The 20,799-nt window shown below is 42.7% G+C and overlaps 1 protein-coding gene across 15 annotated transcripts in view; it reads right to left on the reverse strand.

Annotated features, from left to right (window-relative positions):
• MAGI1 (membrane associated guanylate kinase, WW and PDZ domain containing 1) overlaps positions 1 to 20,799 on the reverse strand; it is a 623,112-nt gene that overhangs the window by 46,136 nt on the left and 556,177 nt on the right. For all 15 annotated transcript variants that reach the window (XM_027121335.1, XM_027121326.1, XM_027121331.1 and 12 more), the window contains one exon: positions 323 to 354. In XM_027121335.1, the coding sequence (XP_026977136.1) occupies positions 323 to 354 (32 nt within the window). The remainder of the gene's footprint in view (positions 1 to 322; positions 355 to 20,799) is intronic.

The following is a 20,799-nucleotide window of genomic DNA, read 5'->3' on the forward strand; positions in this document are numbered from 1 at the left end:
TAGCGTTTGTATCAAATTAAAACATCTAAGAAACTCATCCACTGGGATGAGAGTTGTGATGCATTTATACAGAGAAGATTCCAAACATGCATTCTTTATCCAGGCTCCCGCAGCCTGCCTGCAAATCACTAGACAGTTAAAGACAAACCCCAATACCTTCTATACCAAACGGATCCCCAGAACTTAATAAAACGAGCCCTGGTTTTTTGTCTCCTCCACCCACTGTAAAACACATTTAAGTCCAGCCAGATAGCGTCCCCTCCCACCACCAGCCCCCCCACCCCACCCCAAAACGAGCACCAAGTAACTGACAAGTCCTTACCGACTTTGGGCTCTTCTTGGGAACTGGCAGCCCTGGAAAAAACGCAACAAGGAGGGAAGTGGGGAAGAAATCATTAGCATATAAATGTTACCTTCTCCTTAAAGAACAATCCCCAGGTGTTTCATGGCAACCTAGCCATCTGCAGAGTTATGTCAGATTTCTCCCCAGCATCGGAGTTACCAGGCTGTTCATATCGAATCAAAGGAGAGGGAGGAGGAGAGGGAGAGGCAGGAGATCTATCTGCATTAGCTATGCTGACTGGTACTGCAGCAGCCTGGAGGCTGGGAAAAGAAATTCACAGACCTCAGCGGCCTGGGAAATTGAACACTTGGACAGAATCTCAAATGCTCTTCTGGATTAAGAGCGACTTAATTTACAGTTAAGTCCAGGATATTTCCTTTCCTGTCCACTTGTCAACTGAAGTGGTCCAATCAGGACAGAGGAAGGGGGTGTATATTTAGTTTCAGAGGAGCAAATGGTTAAAATTAAATTTTTTTTTGTCTTTCTTTTTTTTCTTCCTTTTTTTTTTTTTTTTTCCTCTGCCTTTTAGGAGAGGAAATGCCTTCTTTACTTGAATGAGCTGAACACCAAAACAAAAACGGATGCTCTTTTGCCAGAACAGGACACAAATCCAAGCTGGTTTAGGACACCCTCTGGATCGTCAGCACACCCCTTCACACATCATTCATCCGAGCAAACTCCTATTCCGTTTGCTGGGACTAGCCCCTCGAAAGCAGGCTGCTGGGGAATGAAAAGAGAAATTTCATGGAGCTGAGAGAAAAAGATAATAATGCAGAAAGAGAAAGGCAGAGGAGAAAAAGGGGCTCACAGAACCTTGCTGGCTCTTCCAAAACCCTGTCTTTAGTGGCAGGGTGAGAGCTGAAAGGGGCCGCTGATCTCACTTCTGGGAAAGTCAGAAGCCATTAGGGGCAGACTTATAGAAAATCTGTCACCAAGCGAGTGTGGCAAAGGAGGGCTGGAAAGGAAAATAAAAACATTTATCAGTGTTTTGAAAGTAATCATTTCTGCAAGCAGTTCTCTCATTTTGTTTTTTAATTTTTGGTTTGAGCCAAGGTTAGAATACAAAATGCAGATTCCACCCACGTTAGGCACAATGCAGGACCTGACGTATTGGGATCTGATGATTTTGCACCGGAAAGGTCAACCTTTTTTAGAACATGATCCCTAGGCAGTGTAACGATTTCAACTCTCCTGGAAGTGACTTGTCAAACGAGGAGCCGTGCTAAGTTCAGCGCAAGTAACAGGAGGCCGCGGGAGCGGGTGAGTAGTAGGAAGCCACCCAGAGGAGCGCTGCTAATGGGCGCCCTGCACGAGAGGCGTGACAGGGACTGCTCATCCCCACAGGCAGTGGAGGCACTCTTCTGGCACGGCTTGTCACATCACCAAAAGGAGGTCACCACGGCCTGGCACAGGGGCTCTGGGACTTCAGAATGCACATGGAGGACGTGGCAGCTTCTTCTCAATGCAGGATCCCAGGACCCACCCTCAGGGGCCAAGGAATCTGCAGTATGAGCAAACATCCCAGAAGATTCTGACAAAGAAGGTTGGAGGACCCCATTTAAGGAAACCATAATACAGTAGAATGAGGATTATTACTCTTTCAAGTGCGGCAAACTCGGATAGGCTACCTTCAGCGAGTTGCTTTAAAGTCCTCTGCGCCTCAGTTTTTCAATTTATGAAGTGGAGAGAATAAGACTCATTGTACTTGTTGTGATAATTAAATAGACAAAATGTTTAAAAGCCTCATACTTGGCACAGGGCAGGCCCTCAAGTGTCAACCCCTTTTACTTTCCTTTGCTAATTTACACCATTCAGGGGGAAAAAAAAGTGGTTACGGTTATCTTACTCTAATTAGGAAAACTCATTTGCCTAGCATGCTAAAATGCAAAAAATACGTAGGGGAAATATTTTGCCTATGGATGAGAATAACTGTCTTGAGCAATTTAGATGTCATTTTTCTTAAAAATAATTATTAGGTGCCTTAATTTGTTCATTAATGTGATTCCCTTAAGGAATTCTATCAAGTTATGTTAGTTTGGGTCACTGGGTACACTTCGAAATGGTCAAATATCACATCCTTAAATACAGATTTTTCCCTAATTCAGACTGACGTTCTTAGCTCATTGGAATAAGCAACACTTCACTGGAGTGAGCTTTTACTAGACTTGACGTCACCCAAGATCCCAGTGACCCTCTACAGAACTTTGTAAAGAATCTCCAACTAGTTAGGAGAAGTCAGGGAAAATGACTTCGATCCACACTCTGCTCATCATTTCTAAAACTCTGATCATCTTAAATTCTCAACCTGTTAAGATTTTCATGTATAAAATAAACAGCACCGTGGATTCTCTATCAGAGAGAAGCATTCGCACACACATCCAAAGGTTATGCAGGTACAAGGATGCTCAGTGCAGCACGGTTGGTATAAAGGGAACCTGGAAATGACTGGAAGTTCGAGATAAACTCAGGGACACCCAACCTATGAAGCCGTCCGCAGAGGTTAAAAGGTACGAGCTAACTCTATGGGTACCAGCATGGATGGTCTCCAAACTATAACGTTGAATGAGAACAGCATGAGGTAGAAGGGCAGCCATAGGAGACAGGTGTTAAACATATTCAGACACACACCCTCTCCTTGACAGTCACACATGAAAACTGGTAACTGAAGTACTGTATTTCCGGTGGGGAAAGAAGGGGCAGGGACCGGATGGACTAATTTAAGCAGACTTCAGCCTTAATCTAGAATTTCTTCCAACAACACCAAATTCACATCTTGCTGAGGCAATAAAATATTAATTTAAAAGTAAACGTTAATTAATTCAGAGCTATTCAGATAGACTGAAAATAGCCAGGAAGACCTGATGGGAAGCACTAAAAGAGATCACTGGAAGAATTCTCCAAGACCGAGAGATCCTGGTATGTGGCCCTCGTCTAGCTGGAGGTGACTGCGGCCATCCCACACTGGATGGGTGCCAGAAAGCAGCACGATCCCACACCTGATGGCACGTCAGTGGGTTTCCTTAGGGCAAAGGCACACTTTGTGCTCCCAGTGGAAGCGGGAAGCTTACTTGTAGGAATCGTGTCACATATTACATAGGAGGCATACGGACAGAAACAGCACCTGTCCTAAGAGGCTCGTCTGCTCCCTTCGGGGAGAGGAAGGGGAATTTCGAGAAGAGGCAGCAGGAAGAATCCACGGACAGCACCATCTGCTCTTAGAGCCTGGGAGGTGGCAAATGCTACTTCAAAGGGATCCCAGAAAATTTCACGGGAAAGTGCACCTTCAAAGTGGGAGTCTAAGTGTGATCTACAGAAGTGAGAAAAGCTTGGGACCTGAATTTCTCAAGTTCCCAATGAAAAAGGTGTCCCTTTGGAGAAAACAAATGGCAAATTCTTTGCTAGTGACTGAGATCTGACCAATCAACATGAGGAGGAGGAAGAATCTCTTTCCCTTAAATATCAAGGCCATAAACTACACTACTGAACATGTTCTCATATAACTAAATGGCAAATGTTATTCTTGGTGGAATTTTAAAAAGGTTGTACACAAAAGTTTATATGAAAAAAGTAAAAAATGTAACAGAATACATAAGCATTTGGAAACAAAGAACAGAAGGTTATACACTTAAACTGTATGTTCTTGGGCTCATGAGATCATGAATGGCTTTATTACCTATTTTAGAATCTTCTACAACAAGAAAAGCTTTATTTACTTATGAACATATACATACCCACAGATACCACAAAAAACAAAAGTCTATACTGCCTCTGTAAGACAAATGCAGCAAATTTCAGAACATTTTATCGCATTTTTCAATCTCTAGAGCCATCACCGACCTCTACATCCTCCAAGACTTGCTTACTTTTTCCCAAAATGAATATACACATAATGAGTTTCTTTAAGCATCCTATTGAAATTAAGACTTGTGTTTGTCCTAGTGACTAAATGGAAACAGGGAAGACATCGGAGAGCTCAGCTGGGCTATCAGGAAGCCAAAAAGAAGCCAATCACTGCCATTTTGGCACCGAGATGAACAAACCTGAGATGCTGGGAAAGAGACTGGACTTCCCTGGACCTCATTTCCTCTAGGTTTAAAGGAAGTGAGAATGTCAACCAACCTCACTATCTGAAAGAAGCAAGAAAAATCGTGCAAAGGGCTTGGAAAGGGTGAAGGCTAAAGTCATTGTCAAATGCAAAGTGGATCTTCAAATAAGAAAACTGTACTGTGTCATCAGTTTACTTTGACTTCATGGTGATATTCATCCCCTTTGTACTTGGTTTCTAGATTTGAGCATTTTAATGGAAACATTTGGTTTCCTCCTCAGCATTCTGACAAACACTATGTCACTAATCCACATGTCATCAAACACATGGGATTCTTTAGAGGGTTGCGTAGCAAAAGGCTGCATTAACAACTGTCCTGGTGCTGAATACGGTAATGCCATGTGTAAGAAGCAAGGAACTTATATATATTTAGAAAGAGAGAGAGTTAGTTCATGGAGCCCACGGAAAGCCACAGAAAGAAGACTGGGAACTTGGCCAGGGGCTACTCTTAGATTCCAAAGAGGCTAAGACTACTTCTGAGCACATTTTCATTTCAGACCCCACTAACCTTCTCTCTTATTCTGAAACCTATCAACACGTAATCCTACATGTAGGACTCAAAGATTACAGCTGACTTTAACTCACTAAACTTATCATTAGGAGTTTGTATTAAGAGAACAAGCAGAGAGTCTCACAGTGATTTACATAAAAAAGATGTTCAACACAGTGTTATTTAAAGAAGATAGAAAATGGAAACAATCTGAATTTCCAAGAACAAAGGAATGAGCAAACATTGTTATATCAACAAGATGAAAATTTATGAATTCAGTAAAAATGAATGGATTGTAAAAGTGAAGACTGCTTAGTGACGTGGGAAAATGGTAATGACATAAGATATGAAAAGCAGATTTTAAACTGCCAGAGGATATAAATTCATTGTTAAAAAATAGATATATGTATATATCACACATATATCATACACTCAAAGACTAGAGGAAGATGTATTAAAATGTTGCTTCAGAATGCTAGCATGAATAGATCATTCATATTCTTATTACTGGTATTTTCCAAGACTTTAATACAACAGAGCTGTAATCATAAACAGCTAATTGTTACTGAATGTTGCAGCCATACTGTGTGTGCTTGGATAATGGGATATACCTGTCAGCTTTAGTGCAGTGCTAGATTAAAAAATAACTGGAGGGCTTCCCTGGTGGTGCAGTGGTTGAGAGTCCGCCTGCCGATGCAGGGGACACGGGTTCGTGCCCTGGTCCGGGAAGATCCCACATGCCGCGGAGCGGCTGGGCCCGTGAGCCATGGCCGCTGAGCCTGCGCGTCCGGAGCCTGTGCTCCGCAACGGGAGAGGCCACAACAGTGAGAGGCCTGCGTACGGCAAAAAAAAAAAAAAAAAACTGGATTTTTTTTCTAGTTCTCTCTTGGCTCAGTGACTGCCATTTCTACTCAAGTGTCTGTGCTACTTACTAAATTATTGGGCCATGGCCTTGATTGAAAATGGGATAAAAAGCTGTTAGAGCCTCTCTGAAGCAAAGCTTCACAGAAGCACACAATTTTGCATACAAATTCAAGGAGCCTCTGAAACCTTGACCAGGGACCCTGAGAAACCCATTCTACTGGGGTCTACGATCCTCAGGGTAAATCATCTCCTCCAAGCACATGGCTATGGTGTTAGAATTCCTAGGGTGAGGTTCACTTTAGCTGAGTTTGTACCTCTAAGAAGAACAGTGTATGTAAAATACTTCATCTGCAAATACAGGGGACAATGTGAAGGATCAAGCAGAAAGGGAAAAGTTCCATTGCTTGCTTCTCCTTCTTTCTTGGGAAGATCGAAAGGGCACAGCTAAATAAAATTTGAGGAGAGATACTGCATTAAAGAACACTCCAGAACGCTAATATTTACCAGCAAAAATGCTGCTGCATGAAAAAATTATGAACCTAGTAGGTAATGATGATGGATCAAAATACTAAGAGATCAGCAAGGTACAGAAGGGAAGGGGTGCAGGAAAAACAGAGTGAGAAAACCTGTGATTTTCCTGGCAATGCAGAATTGATGATTATTTGACTGCAAACCAGTGGCTCTAAACAATTAACATTAATGGTCAGTAACCTTTCTAAAAAAAGCCATCTGCGCCATTCTCTGCCAATTAGTGTTTTGTTTGTTTTGTTTAATACATAAACCATGAAATAAATTTAAATTGCCCTTGCCTTACTGGTGAAATGCTAATAAGGACAGCTCAGAAAACTGAAAAAGGTAGGTACAGTCAGCCCTAATTTTCTCCACTGAGGGCAGGAAGGAAATTGGGGGAAATGCATTCACGCATTTAGGCAAACTGGGCTAAGGGCCTACTATGTGCCAAGAGCTGGCATGAGACAAAGCACTGAACTAAACCTTTAGTTCCTGAAAACAGGAACTAAACCTCCTGTTTTCACAGTGCTCACATTCTGTGGGGAAACAGAGAAGAAACAACTTCGCAAATAATTTCAGAGTGGGGCTTCCCTGGTGGCGCAGTGGTTGAGAGTCTGCCTGCCGATGCAGGGGACACGGGTTTATGCCCCGGTCTGGGAAGATCCCACACGCCATGGAGCGGCTGGGCCCGTGAGCCATGGCCGCTGAGCCTGCGCGTCCAGAGCCTGTGCTCCGCAACGGGAGAGGCCACAGCAGTGAGAGGCCCACACACCGCAAAAAAAAAAAAATTTCAGAGTGATAACTTCGGTGATGAAAATGAAGCAGGATAATGGAACAGTAGCCTGGGATGCATGGCTAGTTTATACTCGGTGGCCAAGCATGTCTTTCTTGAAGACAGAGTATTTGAGCTAAGACTTGAATCATGAGAAGGGACCATCCATGTACCTATTCATCCATGCAAGACTGATTGAGCTCTGCCATATGCCTAGTGAAGCGTGACTCAAGAGATAAAGGTAAATCAGACATGGCCCTGACCTGGACGACTTCACCGTCTGTCTTAAAAGAGAAAGAAGCAAAGCAACACTTACAATGCAGTGTGGCCAGTGCTAAGTGCTGTGATAAGAGGGAGCACCACTGCTCTTGGGAGCATGAGAAACGAAAGCTAATGCATTGTGAAGCAGGGGGCAGAGAGGACAATGGACACTGAGGGAGGGCCAGCATTTAAACACGGGGTCAAGGGCTTGGGAGCAACATGCAATAATTGATGCTAGATTGAATAATGATGATGACCTATTTTTTAAGGGTTTTTTTCTTCCCCTAAACTAATTAGTGTGCCAGCATAAACTCAAGGCCAAGTTTAAAACCAGAGTACATTTCCACTGAAGGACCTTACAAACACGATATATCACAAAACTGAATCTATAAAACCAAATAAAAAATGGTTCTAATTTAGATGTTTCATTTTTTTTCTCCTTCCTCTAGCCAAATACCATCATCAACCCTGCAGCATAGTTTTTAATGCAAATATGATACCAATTGCCAAGAATGAGAGCATCAGACTCAATGTCTCCAAAAAGATGAAGACGTTCTTTCCTTTGGGGGACCTCATAACGGTCATTATGAAATATTACGGCCAATCATATTTTAAAAAGACAGTTGGACTTCCGACGTATGGACTAAGTAGCTCCCAGTGCTGTGTCAGGTGGCATTTTGTTAAGAAGATTAAGAATATAGCTGTACAGCTTTACAGCTATGGAGAAGTCTGCTTCAATTACACAGTACATATAGCCTAATAAATATGTCCTGAAGAGAAATAAATGGCTTGCAAGGCTGCTGATTGCTAATGGTTTACAGAGCCTTTCACCTCAAAGTCATAAGCCTTGAACTGGCACAGGTGAGGAGAGACAGGAGTCATTAATACTTTGGGCTGCTCCAAAACCTAGGTGAGATGGATGAATTGCCCTCATGCAATTCCTAAAAGACAAATGGTCACTTCAGAAAGGGTACCATTGAAATAACACGGATAGTCCTACTGTTGGCTTTTGAAAACCTGAAAAACACCTTGAAGGGTCACCAACTCAGCTTCTCCTCTCATTTGTTAAAAAATAAGTAAATAAAAACAGGGTCTTCACAGACGTAGAGAATGGACTTGAGCACACGGGGAGGGGGAAGGGTAAGCTGGGACGAAATGAGAGAGTAGCGTTGACATATATACACTACCAAATGTAAAATGGATAGCTAGTGGGAAGCAGGCACATAGCACAGGGAGATCAGCGCGGTGCTTTGTGACCACCTAGAGGGGTGGGATAGGGAGGGTGGGAGGGAGACACAAGTGAGAGGGGATATGGGGATATATGTATACATATAGCTGATGCACTTTGTTATACAGCAGAAACTAACATTGTAAAGCAATTATACTCCAGTAAAGATGTTAAATAAAAAAAAATAATTAAAAAAAATTTAAAGGGGGTCTTCAAAAGCAAGGGCTGAGTGCAAAAATAACAAGAACTGAGAGCTTGCCTTTGACATACATTTATTCTTCATAACTGCTAAGTACTAATAGCATCCCTATTATTACAGATGAGAAAATTGATACACTGGTGGTTAAATAACACGGCTAAGGCCACACAGTTAGGTGAACAGCTGCCTGAAGACTTGGTCTAATGCCAAGTTTGAGCTTTTAAACACTGAACTGTACAGTCTCATTCAAAGGTGTTTCATCTATTTTGGATCACAGCCCATTATGAAGGGATTAAAATGACAGTGTTGGTGCATACAAAGTGTATTCATAGCAAATTTTGCATATAGCTTCATGGAATATATGGCTATCAACCTATAGGTCAATGGATCGAGGTATCTTGGACCCATAACTGTGATGTGAATCTAGGAAGAGGGTTTCCTTTCTACAAGTAGCACGGAAGTCTATGCATAGTCAATCAAGTTCTTAAGATGTCTGTGATATCTTAAGATCCACAGACTTGCAGTACCAAGTCACAGTATGGAAACCATTGGCCATCTAAAGCTACACATGCTAAAATATAACAAGATGGGTCTCTAATTTGAAGGCAATGAAGCCAGTCTTTTAAGCTATTGTACATAACGAACAGGTTGGCTGGACACCAAGCCCTATGGAATACTTTCGAAAGCCTCTACTTTTTTCAAGCTTGAAAATGTGTTCTGACACTACCTGATAATAGGATTTTTTTAAAAAATTGGTGATAGGGAAAAGATGGAGAGAGTCAGAAGGAGAGTGAGTTACGGCATCTTCTCTCCAGGAGGGAAAAGAAAAAGAACTATAAAAGTCAACTTAAAAAGTCCACTAAGGGCTTCGCTGGTGGCACAGTAGTTAAGAATCCGCCTGCCAATGCAGTAGACACGAGTTCGAGCCCTGGTCCGGGAAGGTCCTACATGCCGCAGAGCAACTAAGCCCGTGCTCCACAACTACTGAGCCTGCGCTCTAGAGCCCGTGAGCCACGACTACTGAGCCTGTGTGCCGCAACTACTGAAGCCCAGGCGCCCTACAAGAGAAACCGCCGCAATGAGAGGCCCGTGCACCCCAATGAAGAGTAGCCCCCGCTCGCCGCAACCAAAGAAAGCTCGTGTGCAGAAACAAAGACCCAACGCAGCCAAAAATAAATTGAAAAAGAAGTCCGCTAATTTGTCATGATGTTCTATGAGGCCAATCTTTGTTCTCCAGGGAATATTCCTACCAAGATCTACTTAAAAGGGTGGAATTAAGCCACTTTTTCAAATGGTTCCAGGAAAGCCCTCTACCTCTCTGTGGGTTGGAAATGTTTGTAATTTGGGTATTTGGGATAAGATCTTACCTTAGTCTATAAATGCTTCTACCTCTTAGGAAGACTCCCCAGCTGGCTCTCCTACCACCTGTATTTCAAATTTGAATTGCTTTTTGCGCAAATGCTTAAGGGTTGGCCCTGTTATACCCATTCTTTCTTATCGACAGTTCATCAAGGTCTCCCTGGGACAGGAGAGACAACTTGTCTCCAAGGCACTGCCTCCAAAGTGAAAAGTTTGACTTTTAGCTGCATAGGATGTATGGTGAGGATTATGAAACAATAGCTCAAAATAGCTCATTGAAAGAAAAAAACGATAAGGGTTCCTTTCCTGGGGTGAAAAAACAGGATGCTGTGTGGGCCCTTATTTTAAGGTCACTGGCCCCAAAGGGAAACCTATCACTGTAATTGGTACCAAGACGTTTCTAGGTTAAAAAAAAAAAATACATGCCAGGATCCTTTTCTTCAGGATTTCTGCCTTTTAGGATGACTCTTATCGTGGATGCTTATTTTTAGCAATGTAAGTTAGGCACAGGACCAAGTAAGAGATCCAGGAGGGTATCCTGAGTTTTCTACTTACAGGACACCAAATCCCTAAAATCTGAAGCCCTTCTTGAGGCTTCCTTATTTTTCTTACCATGTTCATCTCCAAAATGTATCCTGAAACGTCTGTTCATCTCCACTACCACCGCCTTTTCTTGCCTAGGTGATGGCAAGCGCCAAAATCCTGGTCTCTCTGTTTTATTCTTCATCCCCTTTAATGCATTATCCACACAGAGACCAGAGACATCCTTCTACAGCAAAAATCAGATTATATGGACTCCTGACTACATATCCCTGTGGCTTCCCAACACAGTTTCAACAAAACACAAACTCCTTCTGTGTCCCACAAAGCCCTCCTCGCTCTGAGCCCACCTGCCTCTTTAAATCCCAGCACACTTCCCCTTGATCGTGCACCCCAGCCAGACTGGCACTCTCTCCACTTCCGGGCTCATTCCTTTCATTCCTCTGGGCATTTTCACTGGCTGTTCCCTCTGTCTGGAACACTGTGCCTGCAATCTACGTGGGAGCAGCTTATTCTCATCACTCAGGGCTCTCCTCAAATGTCACTTCTTCAGAGAAGCCATCCAGGGATCCAGGCCATCAGCAGATTGGAAACGACCTTTTCTGTCCCACTGTATTCACACAGCCCAATTTGTTTTCATAGACCTGTGGCTCTCTAAAATCAATACATTTGTTTACTTGTTTATCGTTTCTATTGTTTATTGTTATCATTTACTTATTTATTGTCTCCATTTCAGGGACCTTGTATCTTATGCTACGGGTAGCCTCCCCGCCCTTGAACGGTATATGGTCCCCAGTTCAATAAATATCTTTGGAAGGAATGCATGACTGTTGTGAGCTTATGAAGTGAGCCTGTGTATTGAGGGATGCAGGAAGCGTGGATGAGGTAAAGGGGAGGGCGGCTTGGCCTCTCTTCTGATCACCATCATCACTGCGGTGACTACTTAACAGCTCTTGATCCTTGGGCTGCTCCTTGATTTATTGGTGAGCTGCCAGGCTCAGCTCGACTCACCTCCACCTCCCTCTGCGTGGAGAGCAAGGTTCCGCTGTGCCACCTTGTGTTCTAAATTCCTTATCACAACGGATGGGAAGCGCTCAACTCTCAGACTTAACTGGAGGCTCACAAAGCAACCCCAAGCCCAACAGTTACTGGTCCCAGCACATGAGTGTGTTCTCAGGGGCTCTTGGAGAATCTAAGCACATTTTCACTTAAGGACACCTTCAGGTCTTTCCTCAGAAAAGTAACTTTTATGACAACACTGAATTTAAAAGCTCCAAATGTCTCACCCTTCCCCACAAAAGGCAAACACACACTGATGAAAACTATTTCAGGTTCCTTTCTTCAGCCAAATCCATGAATCTCTGGAGCAGTTTTAACAGCCTTATTGGGTGTGACAATCACTTTTCTGTCACAATGTACTTCTGCCAAATAGGACGGCAATTTTCCTGTCTGCTCGGGGAAGGGCGTCTATTATTCAGGCATTTCAATTAACTTCATTACCGAACTGCTTAATTGCGACGGAAGCCACCGCCGGCACCGAATCAAACTTGACTCCCATCTCTTAAATGCAGAAGATCATATTAGCTTTGGAAGGCAGGGGTCATGGTTAACAACCGCAAGGGGATCCGACTTGTGAGTCCAGAAGCACTGCATTATTCAAAGCGTCTGGCAGTCAGACCTAAAGGGCCATTTACTGAAGAGTCATGTTTTTCTAAAAGAGCAAAGGACATAGGATGAGCAGCCCCATTCATCTCCCATGGAGATATTAAATGTCTTCAAAATCCTCTTGCTGAAACAATATCTGCCCTGGTCTAAGCGATTACGTGAATTACAGAGGAAGAAAAGCTGTTGCCCTGACTTTGTCCGTTTCTAATGCTTGCTGCCCCATACAGCTGTGGGAAGCAGCAGAAGCTTATGCTTTGTTCAACTATCAGATTTCAGGATTCAGTGAGTCAATACTCATTCCTCCACTTGGATTTGCTTAAAGGCAGAATATGGGAATCAGTTTCACTCCCATACACTCCAACACACACACTGTCCCACTCAGGATGAATATCAATTAGAAAGAACTTTTATCGGTCAAGTACATTTAAGAGGCAAGGGAAATTCAAGGACCTCAAGGCCATTTAATGAAATATTTTAGCTGGGAAAGAGATATACAGCCGGGCACTGCTGTGAAGAAGTGCACTGCATTGATGGCAGGGAAGAGTAAGTAACAGAAATTCACACTGGAAACAACATAGATGATCCCCCAGTAAGCATTTATAGTGCAGAAGATACTCAACATGTTTCTCATGGTAGAGATCAAAGCCAGAATCCTTTTGCTCCCTCTCCTGTTAGATTTTGGCAGGTGTTTTTTTTTTGTTTTTTGTTTTTTTTAAGGAAATGAGGCTCTAATCAGGTTTAGAACTTAATGCAAATACACTGGAAATGGATTTTTAAAAGCTGTCATAAAATTTTTGAGACTGCTTTTTGTATGGAAGAAATTAGCCATGGATATTTTGGGGTGCCCCATGCACAGTGAATGTGTACTGTTCACCCAATTTTTCTCTTGCTTTTGGATTGAACATTCTCTGGGTTACCCTAATAACTTATACATGACAAAGAATTTCTGAAAGAGTCTAACCAAAAAATGTAGTATTTTGTAGGGGCAACACAGAGAAACGTGATGAAGCCATCCCTGGCCTTGAGCTCAAGCTGAGCTTCTCTCTAAATTAAGAGACCATGGAAGTACTTGGTAAGACAAAGGCAGAGGTTCCCATTGCCCTTCCCATGGTTTGGATTCTAGACCCCCACTCACACATTACTTCCAAGCATCCTTCCTCCTTTCCTCTTCTCTCCCTAACTTCCTGACAGCCTCCTTCCCTGCAGTAGTGATTCCTGCATTTTAGATTTCAGGGACCAGCAAATTTTCACTAAACAGATTTGAGCGACTGGTCACAAGGTGCCAATTCCTTATTCTGCAAACTAGGAACATTAAAAAGGGGGAGGTAAATAACAACCGACTACCATTCCATAAGTAAAAGGATAGTTCAGCAGAGGAAAAAAAAAAAACCAGGAAGGATATAATCTCTAAAAGAGAGTCTTACACCTTCGAAAAACTTCACTTCATGAATAACCTGCTACTCTATCCTGCTTTTTCTCATTTCACTGTTTACTGAAAATCACTGTCACCACAGACCAGAAGAAGGAACACCTCCAGCCACGTTTTTTCTTCAGGCGCCTCTTTTTTGCCTTCTCTTTTCTCTACCCCAGAAAACTACTCCTAAAGTATTGAAAATGGTAGGACCACCTGAGTATCTCTCATCCACCTCCTTTCTCCTAAGCCCCAAACAACCCTACAGAGCAGTCAACCCTCCATCAGGACGGGGCAGCAGTGTGGGTAAATGAGCCCTCATCTCATTCCATCCTCACTGCAGTACTGAGGAAGGTACAGGTCCATTTATATTTCAGATGATAATGCAGACGCTTGGGGACATTGCCCATAGCTGGCTCAGGCTGTGTTGCTAGCGAGTGGCAGAGAGGAGGCCAGAAGGGAGATGTGACGTGGCCAAGGGGTACTTCCATCACTGAGCTGATGCAGAAGCAACGACTGAGGAGAAATGGGGAGTTCTCCCGTGAAATCTCTTCCATCCAAGTTCAACACACAAAAATCCATAAACTGACTTCATTTGTATCTTAAAAAAAATAAGACGCAGCATTTCCAAGAAGTAAAAACAAAGGGTGTCGAAGGGGTTAAAGCCATGGTTCCCAGTCCAGGTTGCTGCTGCCCTTCAGGGGACATTGGCCATGTCTGAAGACACTGCTGGGTATCATCGCTGGGGAGGAGGAGAGTGCTGCTGGCCTCCAGCGGGTACAGGCCAGGGGCGCTGTGACATGTCCCATGCACAGGACAGCCCCTCACAATAAAGAATCATCCAGGCCATGACACCAGGAGTGCGCAGTCTGAGAAACTCTGGGATAAAAAACAACTGTCTCTTCTTCCTTCACCCACCAAAGTCAAAGTGAAAAGTGGCTTTGCAGGGGCAGACTACATAAACAAAGAACCCCATGAATTCATAGGCACTGCTTTTATTTTTCCAGTGCAAGCATTTCCCCCTTTGGTCAATGGTATCTATGGCAAAAGTAATGACGGAGAACATTTTTCAATTTAGAAACAACATAAATATCTCAGGAAGCACAGACCTAATTCCAACTATCTCCAAATGATTAAAATAAACTGATTAGTGTTTATGCAACTACAAGAAAGCTTTTTTATTTTATTTTATTTATTTATTTTTTGTGTGGTACGCGGGCCTCTCACTGTCGTGGCCTCTCCCATTGCAGAGCACAGGCTCCGGACGCGCAGGCTCAGCGGCCACGGCTCACGGGCCTAGCCGCTCCACGGTATGTGGGATCTTCCCGGACCGGGGCACGAACCGGTGTCCCCTGCATCAGCAGGCGGACTCTCAACCACTGTGCCACCAGGGAAGCCCAAGAAAGCTTTTTTAAATACAGAGTTTTCGATGGGTTCCTCATGCCATGGCCTCTGAACATACTAACTGTCAAAATAAATATCTAATAAAAACTTAGGATGCTGAATGAGGTGAGCTGATAGCCGACACCAGGGATAGAAAGGAATTCCCTCTATTACAGAATCTTAAAATTGCTCCACGTTGCAGTTTCCTAGCTATTATGACTGCTGCTCTAAGATACAGTACAAAAGGATCCTTTGAATAACTGTGCCTCAAAAGTTAAAATCACAAAAACAGTATATGAGAATTTTTCAAGGCAAAGGTAATATGGCAAATGGAATTTCTAGAAAAAGAATTAAGCACGAGGAAATGGAGAGGATGTGATTAACCAGGCTGTATTTTAGATGTTTACTTGCACATCATTCATCTATTATGAGAGATTAGCACAGTGCTGAAGTTTCACTGAATGAAAGAAAGAATGAATAGTGTTTGCTGTATGTGGTGAGAAACAAGAAACATTGAGAACATTAGAAACACAAAAAGGAACAGGAATATAAAATAAAACTAGGTACCAACTTGGCATCAAAAAGGCAAGTTCCATTTTGCCAGTGGAAACAACACTCCTAAGGACCCACTGCTATTTTCAGACATTAAGATTCTACCAACAAGGGCTTCCCTGGTGGCACAGGGATTGAGAGTCCACCTGCCGATGCAGGGGACGCAGGTTCGTGCCCCAGTCCGGGAAGATCCCACATTTCGCGGAGCAGCTGGGCCCGTGAGCCGTGGCCGCTGAGACTGCGCGTCCAGGGCCTGTGCTCCGCAATTAGAGAGGCCACAGCAGTGAGAGGCCCGCGTACCGCAAAAAAAAAAAAAAAGATTCTACCAACAAGATTTCAGAACCTAAAAGGATTATGTTCATAAATAAGGGACATGACTAATCTCTAAGCAGGAATACAAAAAGGGGGAATAACAGGCAAGGTACAAATTGGGGAATGTTTTTAAATCTGTAGGTGGCAATGCAAAGACAGACTCAATAAAAACCACAGCAGACACTTAACTCCAGATGGTGGTTAAGAATGTGTGATTTAATTTGAGGAAAATGAAGGAAGGTGGAAAAATATTACCCCGAGTAAACTCTCTGCCTCAGAGAACAGTTTTGAAGATGTTCAGAACTGCGAAATGCTTAGAGGGGAGGCTAGGAAGATATCTCTTCCAATAAAGAGAATCTCAATGAAGGGAGGTTGCAAAACTAGTATCAGAGAAGGCAAAATAATAATAAGAAGAAATGTAATAACGTTCCTCATAGCAGATGCTTTTCGCATCCGAGTGCCCATCCCAAGGAGGTGATCACTGGTTAATTTTCATATGGAACTAAAGTAAAGGTAGAAAATAAACTCCAGCATCAAGGGAAAAAAAAAGTCTGAGGATATCTTCTTTCTTTTGTTTAAAAAATATATATATAAATTAAACCAAAAAGAAAGGAAAAGCAGCCAGTTCCTGAAATTTTGAGATGATGATGGTAAAAAGAAATATCTAGGAAACAGGCCCACGGCAGGTCCATGCCCTCCATGCTCCCCTGTCAGTACCTGCACACATGCTGTCTTTGGGTCTCAAACTCCACTGTCTGCGGGCAGCGGGCAAGTAATGCAGAAGAGTGTGTGAGGCCAGATGGAAGATAAAAGGGAATGGCAGGCCTGTGGCAAACTGGAATTGTTGGTGCCAGATAAAGGCATGCAAATTTTAAAAGACTTTTTAAAGAGACTGCTAAAAAATACATGAGTGGGTCATGCCAAATCGGGGAAGGGGGTGTAGGGGCAGGTACGCTACTGGGCAGAGATCAGGGATTCTGTTAAACATCCTACAATTCACAGGATGGACCCCTGTAACGAAGAATTATCTGGCCCTAAGCAGGATGGATAAATTGGGAGATTGGGATTGACATATACGCACTACTATATGTAAAATAGATAACTAATAAGGACCTACTGTGTAGCACAGGGAACTCTACTTAATACTCTGTAATGACCTATATGGGAAAAGAATCTAAAAAAGACTGGGTATACGTATATGTATAACAGATTCACTTTGTGGTTCACCTGAAACGAACATAACATTGTAAATCAACTATGCTCCAATAAATTTTTTTAAAAAAATGTTTTCTTGGAACGTTACCAATCCATTTGCTTCCATATCATCTGCGACAAGGGCAGAGGAGAGCAGAGGTGACAGAAACCGTATGGCCCACAAAGCGAAAATACTGACCAATCTGGCCCTTCCCAGAAGAGTCTGCTAACCCTGATTCTGAGTCAACATACTAAGTCCTATTGACCCTCCAAACACATCTCCAATGCCCCACTTCCCCAGTCCCCACTGCCATCACTTGATTATACGCTGCCAACTCCCTTCTCCAACCACAATGGCCCTGGCCCTACTGGGTCTCCCCCTTCCATGCCAACTCCTCTAAAATCTACTCTTCCCACATATGCCAGAGGGACTGTCTAACAATGTTAATGAGATCTCATCCCTTCATTGCTTAAAACTGAACATCACACAGAAAATAAAATCCAAATTCCTAACCCTGGTTGTCGGTCTCTGAAACTCATCACCATTCCTCTTGCTCACCTTTCTTCAGCCACACTGTCCCACATTCTAGTTCTTTTCTGGGGCTTCTGCACTAACTGTCCCTTGTTCGTGGAATGCTGTTTCTTTCCTCGTGGTCATTCAAATCTCACCACCTAATCGAAAGCAGCCCTCTCGGCCCTACCCTTAAAACTTCATCCAGTTTTATTTTCTTCACAGCACTTCTCTCTGCATGATATCTTCTTGTTCATCTGATTATTTCTGCCCTTTCTCTCCTTCCTCTAGAATAAAAGGTTCATGAAATCAGGAACAAACTTGTTTGTTTTTGGATGATCTGTTTGATTCATAGCACCTAGACAACGCCTGGCCCACCATGTTCATGAATTTGTCCCTGAAAAAGGGAAAACAAAAGAACCTCTTTACATTCAAATGTAGCCCTGTAGGCAGAAACACAGAATGATTATTCTACAGCCTGCCGACCAATGTAATAATTCTAACTTGAAATTCCTACACTCTTCCAGAAAGGGGAAACGATGTCACCACTCTTTAATGAGAATTATAAATCACACACATTTATAATAAATAATACACAAAAACAATAACTCGGTGCATTAAGTTTACCTTCAAGGAGGATGAGACATTCCCTTACCAGAAAAAAACAAAAACAAAAACAATAATGCGGTTTTAGGTGTGCTGATCACTTTGCATTATGAATATAACAGGATTACAACTCAAACTATCCAACCAAGTCAAAACCTGCATATAAATGTTAGAACAAATAAATGCAGTCTGCTTAGGTTTAAAAATTAGGACCAAAATCAATTTAAAAATTATGAGACCAAAAATCAGAGTTCTTTACTTAAGATGCTGAAAGTGAGGGGTAATTTGTATCCATTGTATAATGAAAGAACTAAAATAGAGACATTTTAAAATTTATCTCATCTTTTGCTATAAGTCGTCTCAAATGTAAATGTGGCCTACCCTCCTATAAGAATTCTCAAGTAAAATGCTTGATAACTTTCAATGGCAATAAATCAAAACAGCAACTTAAAAACTGCATTAGAAATAAAGGCAGCTCCTTAATAGTAAACACAAACGGCAGCCTGTTTAGCACCATAGAAGTGACAGCAAATTTGCTAAATTAACGTGAAAAACATTTAATAGCTAGGAAAATATTAGGTAGCACACTAGATTTGACAAGAGGACTCGACTTCCAAAATTACTAGAAAAACCAAGTACCACAGGTAAGCAGGGAGGTCAGTTAGTTTGAGATATAGAATCAGATAAATATACCAAGAAAACTTCCACATCTTCCTTTTTAAATAGAGGTCTGACAAACAGTAAATGCTGATGATCATACAGCAGATTATATATTATTTTATATATAAGAATTTAAGGTGAATTTTTCTTGCATTAAAGTTTCTTCCTCTTTTGGAGATTGGTTCAAGATGGAGGAGTAGAAGGACGTGAGCTCACCCCCTCTTGCAATAGCACCGGAATCACAACTAACTGCTGAATAATCAACAGGAAGACACTGGAACTCACCCAAAAAAGATACCCCACAACCAAAGACAAAGGAGAAGCTGCAGTGAGACAGTAGGAGGGGCACAATCACAATAAAGTCAAATCCTATAACCACTGGGTGGGTGAATCACAAACTGGAGAGCAATTATACTACAGAAGTCCACCCACCGGAGTGAAGATTCTGAGCCCCACATCAGGCTTCCCAACTTGGGGGTCCGGCAATGGGACAAGGAATTCCCAGAGAATCAGACTTTGAAAGCTAGCGAGATTTGATTGCAGGACTTCAACAGGACTGGGGGAAACAGAGACTCCACTCTTGGAGGGCACACACGAAGTAGTGTGTGCATCAGGACCCAGGGCGAAGGAGCAGTGACCCTATAAGAGACTGAACCAGACCTACCTCCTAGTATTGGAGGGTCTCCTGAAGAGGCAGGGGGCGGCTGTGGCTCACCACAGGGACAAGGACACTGGCAGCAGAAGTTCTGGGAAGTACTCCTCAGCGTGAGCCCTCCCGAGTCCGCCATTAGCCCCACCAAAGAGCCTGTAGCCTCCAGGGCTGGGTCACCTCAGGTCAAACAACCAACCGGGAGGGAACTCAGCCCCACCCAACAGCAGAGAAGCTGATTAAAGTTTTACTGAGCTCTGCCCATCAGAGCACCAACCAGCTCTACCCACCACCAGTTCCTCCCATCAGGAAGCTTGCACAAGCCTATTAGGTAGCCTAATCTACCAGAGGGCAGACAGCAGAAGCAAGAAGAACTACAGTCCTGCAGCCTGCGGAATGTAAAAACACAATCACAGAAAGTTAGATGAAATGAAACGGGAGAGGATTATGTCCTAGATGAAGGAACAAGATAAAACCCCAAAAAAACAACTAAATGAAGTGGAGATATGCAACCTTCCAGAAAAAGAATTCAGAATAATGATAGTGAAGATGATCCAGGACCTCAGAAAAAGAACGGAGGCAAAGATGCAGAGGATGTAAGATATGTTTATCAAAGACCTGGAAGAATTTAAAAAAAAAACACCTAGAAGAATTAAAGAATAAACAAACAGAGATGAACAATACAATAACTGAAATGAAAAATACACTAGAAGGAATCAATAGCAGAATAACTGAGGCAGAAGAATGGATAAGTGACCTGGAAAACAGAATGGTGGAATTCACTGCCATGGAACAGAATAAAGAAAAAAGAATGAAAAGAAATAAAGACAGCCTAAGAGACCTCTAGGACAACATTAAATGCACCAACATTTGCATTATAGGGGTGCCATAAGGAGAAGAGAGATAGAAAGGACCCAAAAAAATATTTGAAGAGATTAATAGTCAAAAATTTCCCTAACATGGGAAAGGAAATAGCCACCCAAGTCCAGGGAGCGCAGAGAGTCCCAGGCAGGATAAACCCAAGGAGAAACACGCCGAGACACACAGTAATCAAACTGACAAAAATCAAAAACAAAGAAAAATTATCAAAAGCAACAAGGGAAAAACGACAAATAACATACAAGGGTACTCCCATAAGGTTAACAGCTGATTTCTCAGCAGAAACTCTACAAGCCAGAAGGGAGT

This window comes from Aethalodelphis obliquidens, unplaced genomic scaffold (assembly GCF_003676395.1).
Source record: "Aethalodelphis obliquidens isolate GAN/ISIS:26980383/991018 unplaced genomic scaffold, ASM367639v1 scaffold22, whole genome shotgun sequence".
Classification (NCBI taxonomy): Eukaryota; Metazoa; Chordata; class Mammalia; order Artiodactyla; family Delphinidae; genus Aethalodelphis; species Aethalodelphis obliquidens.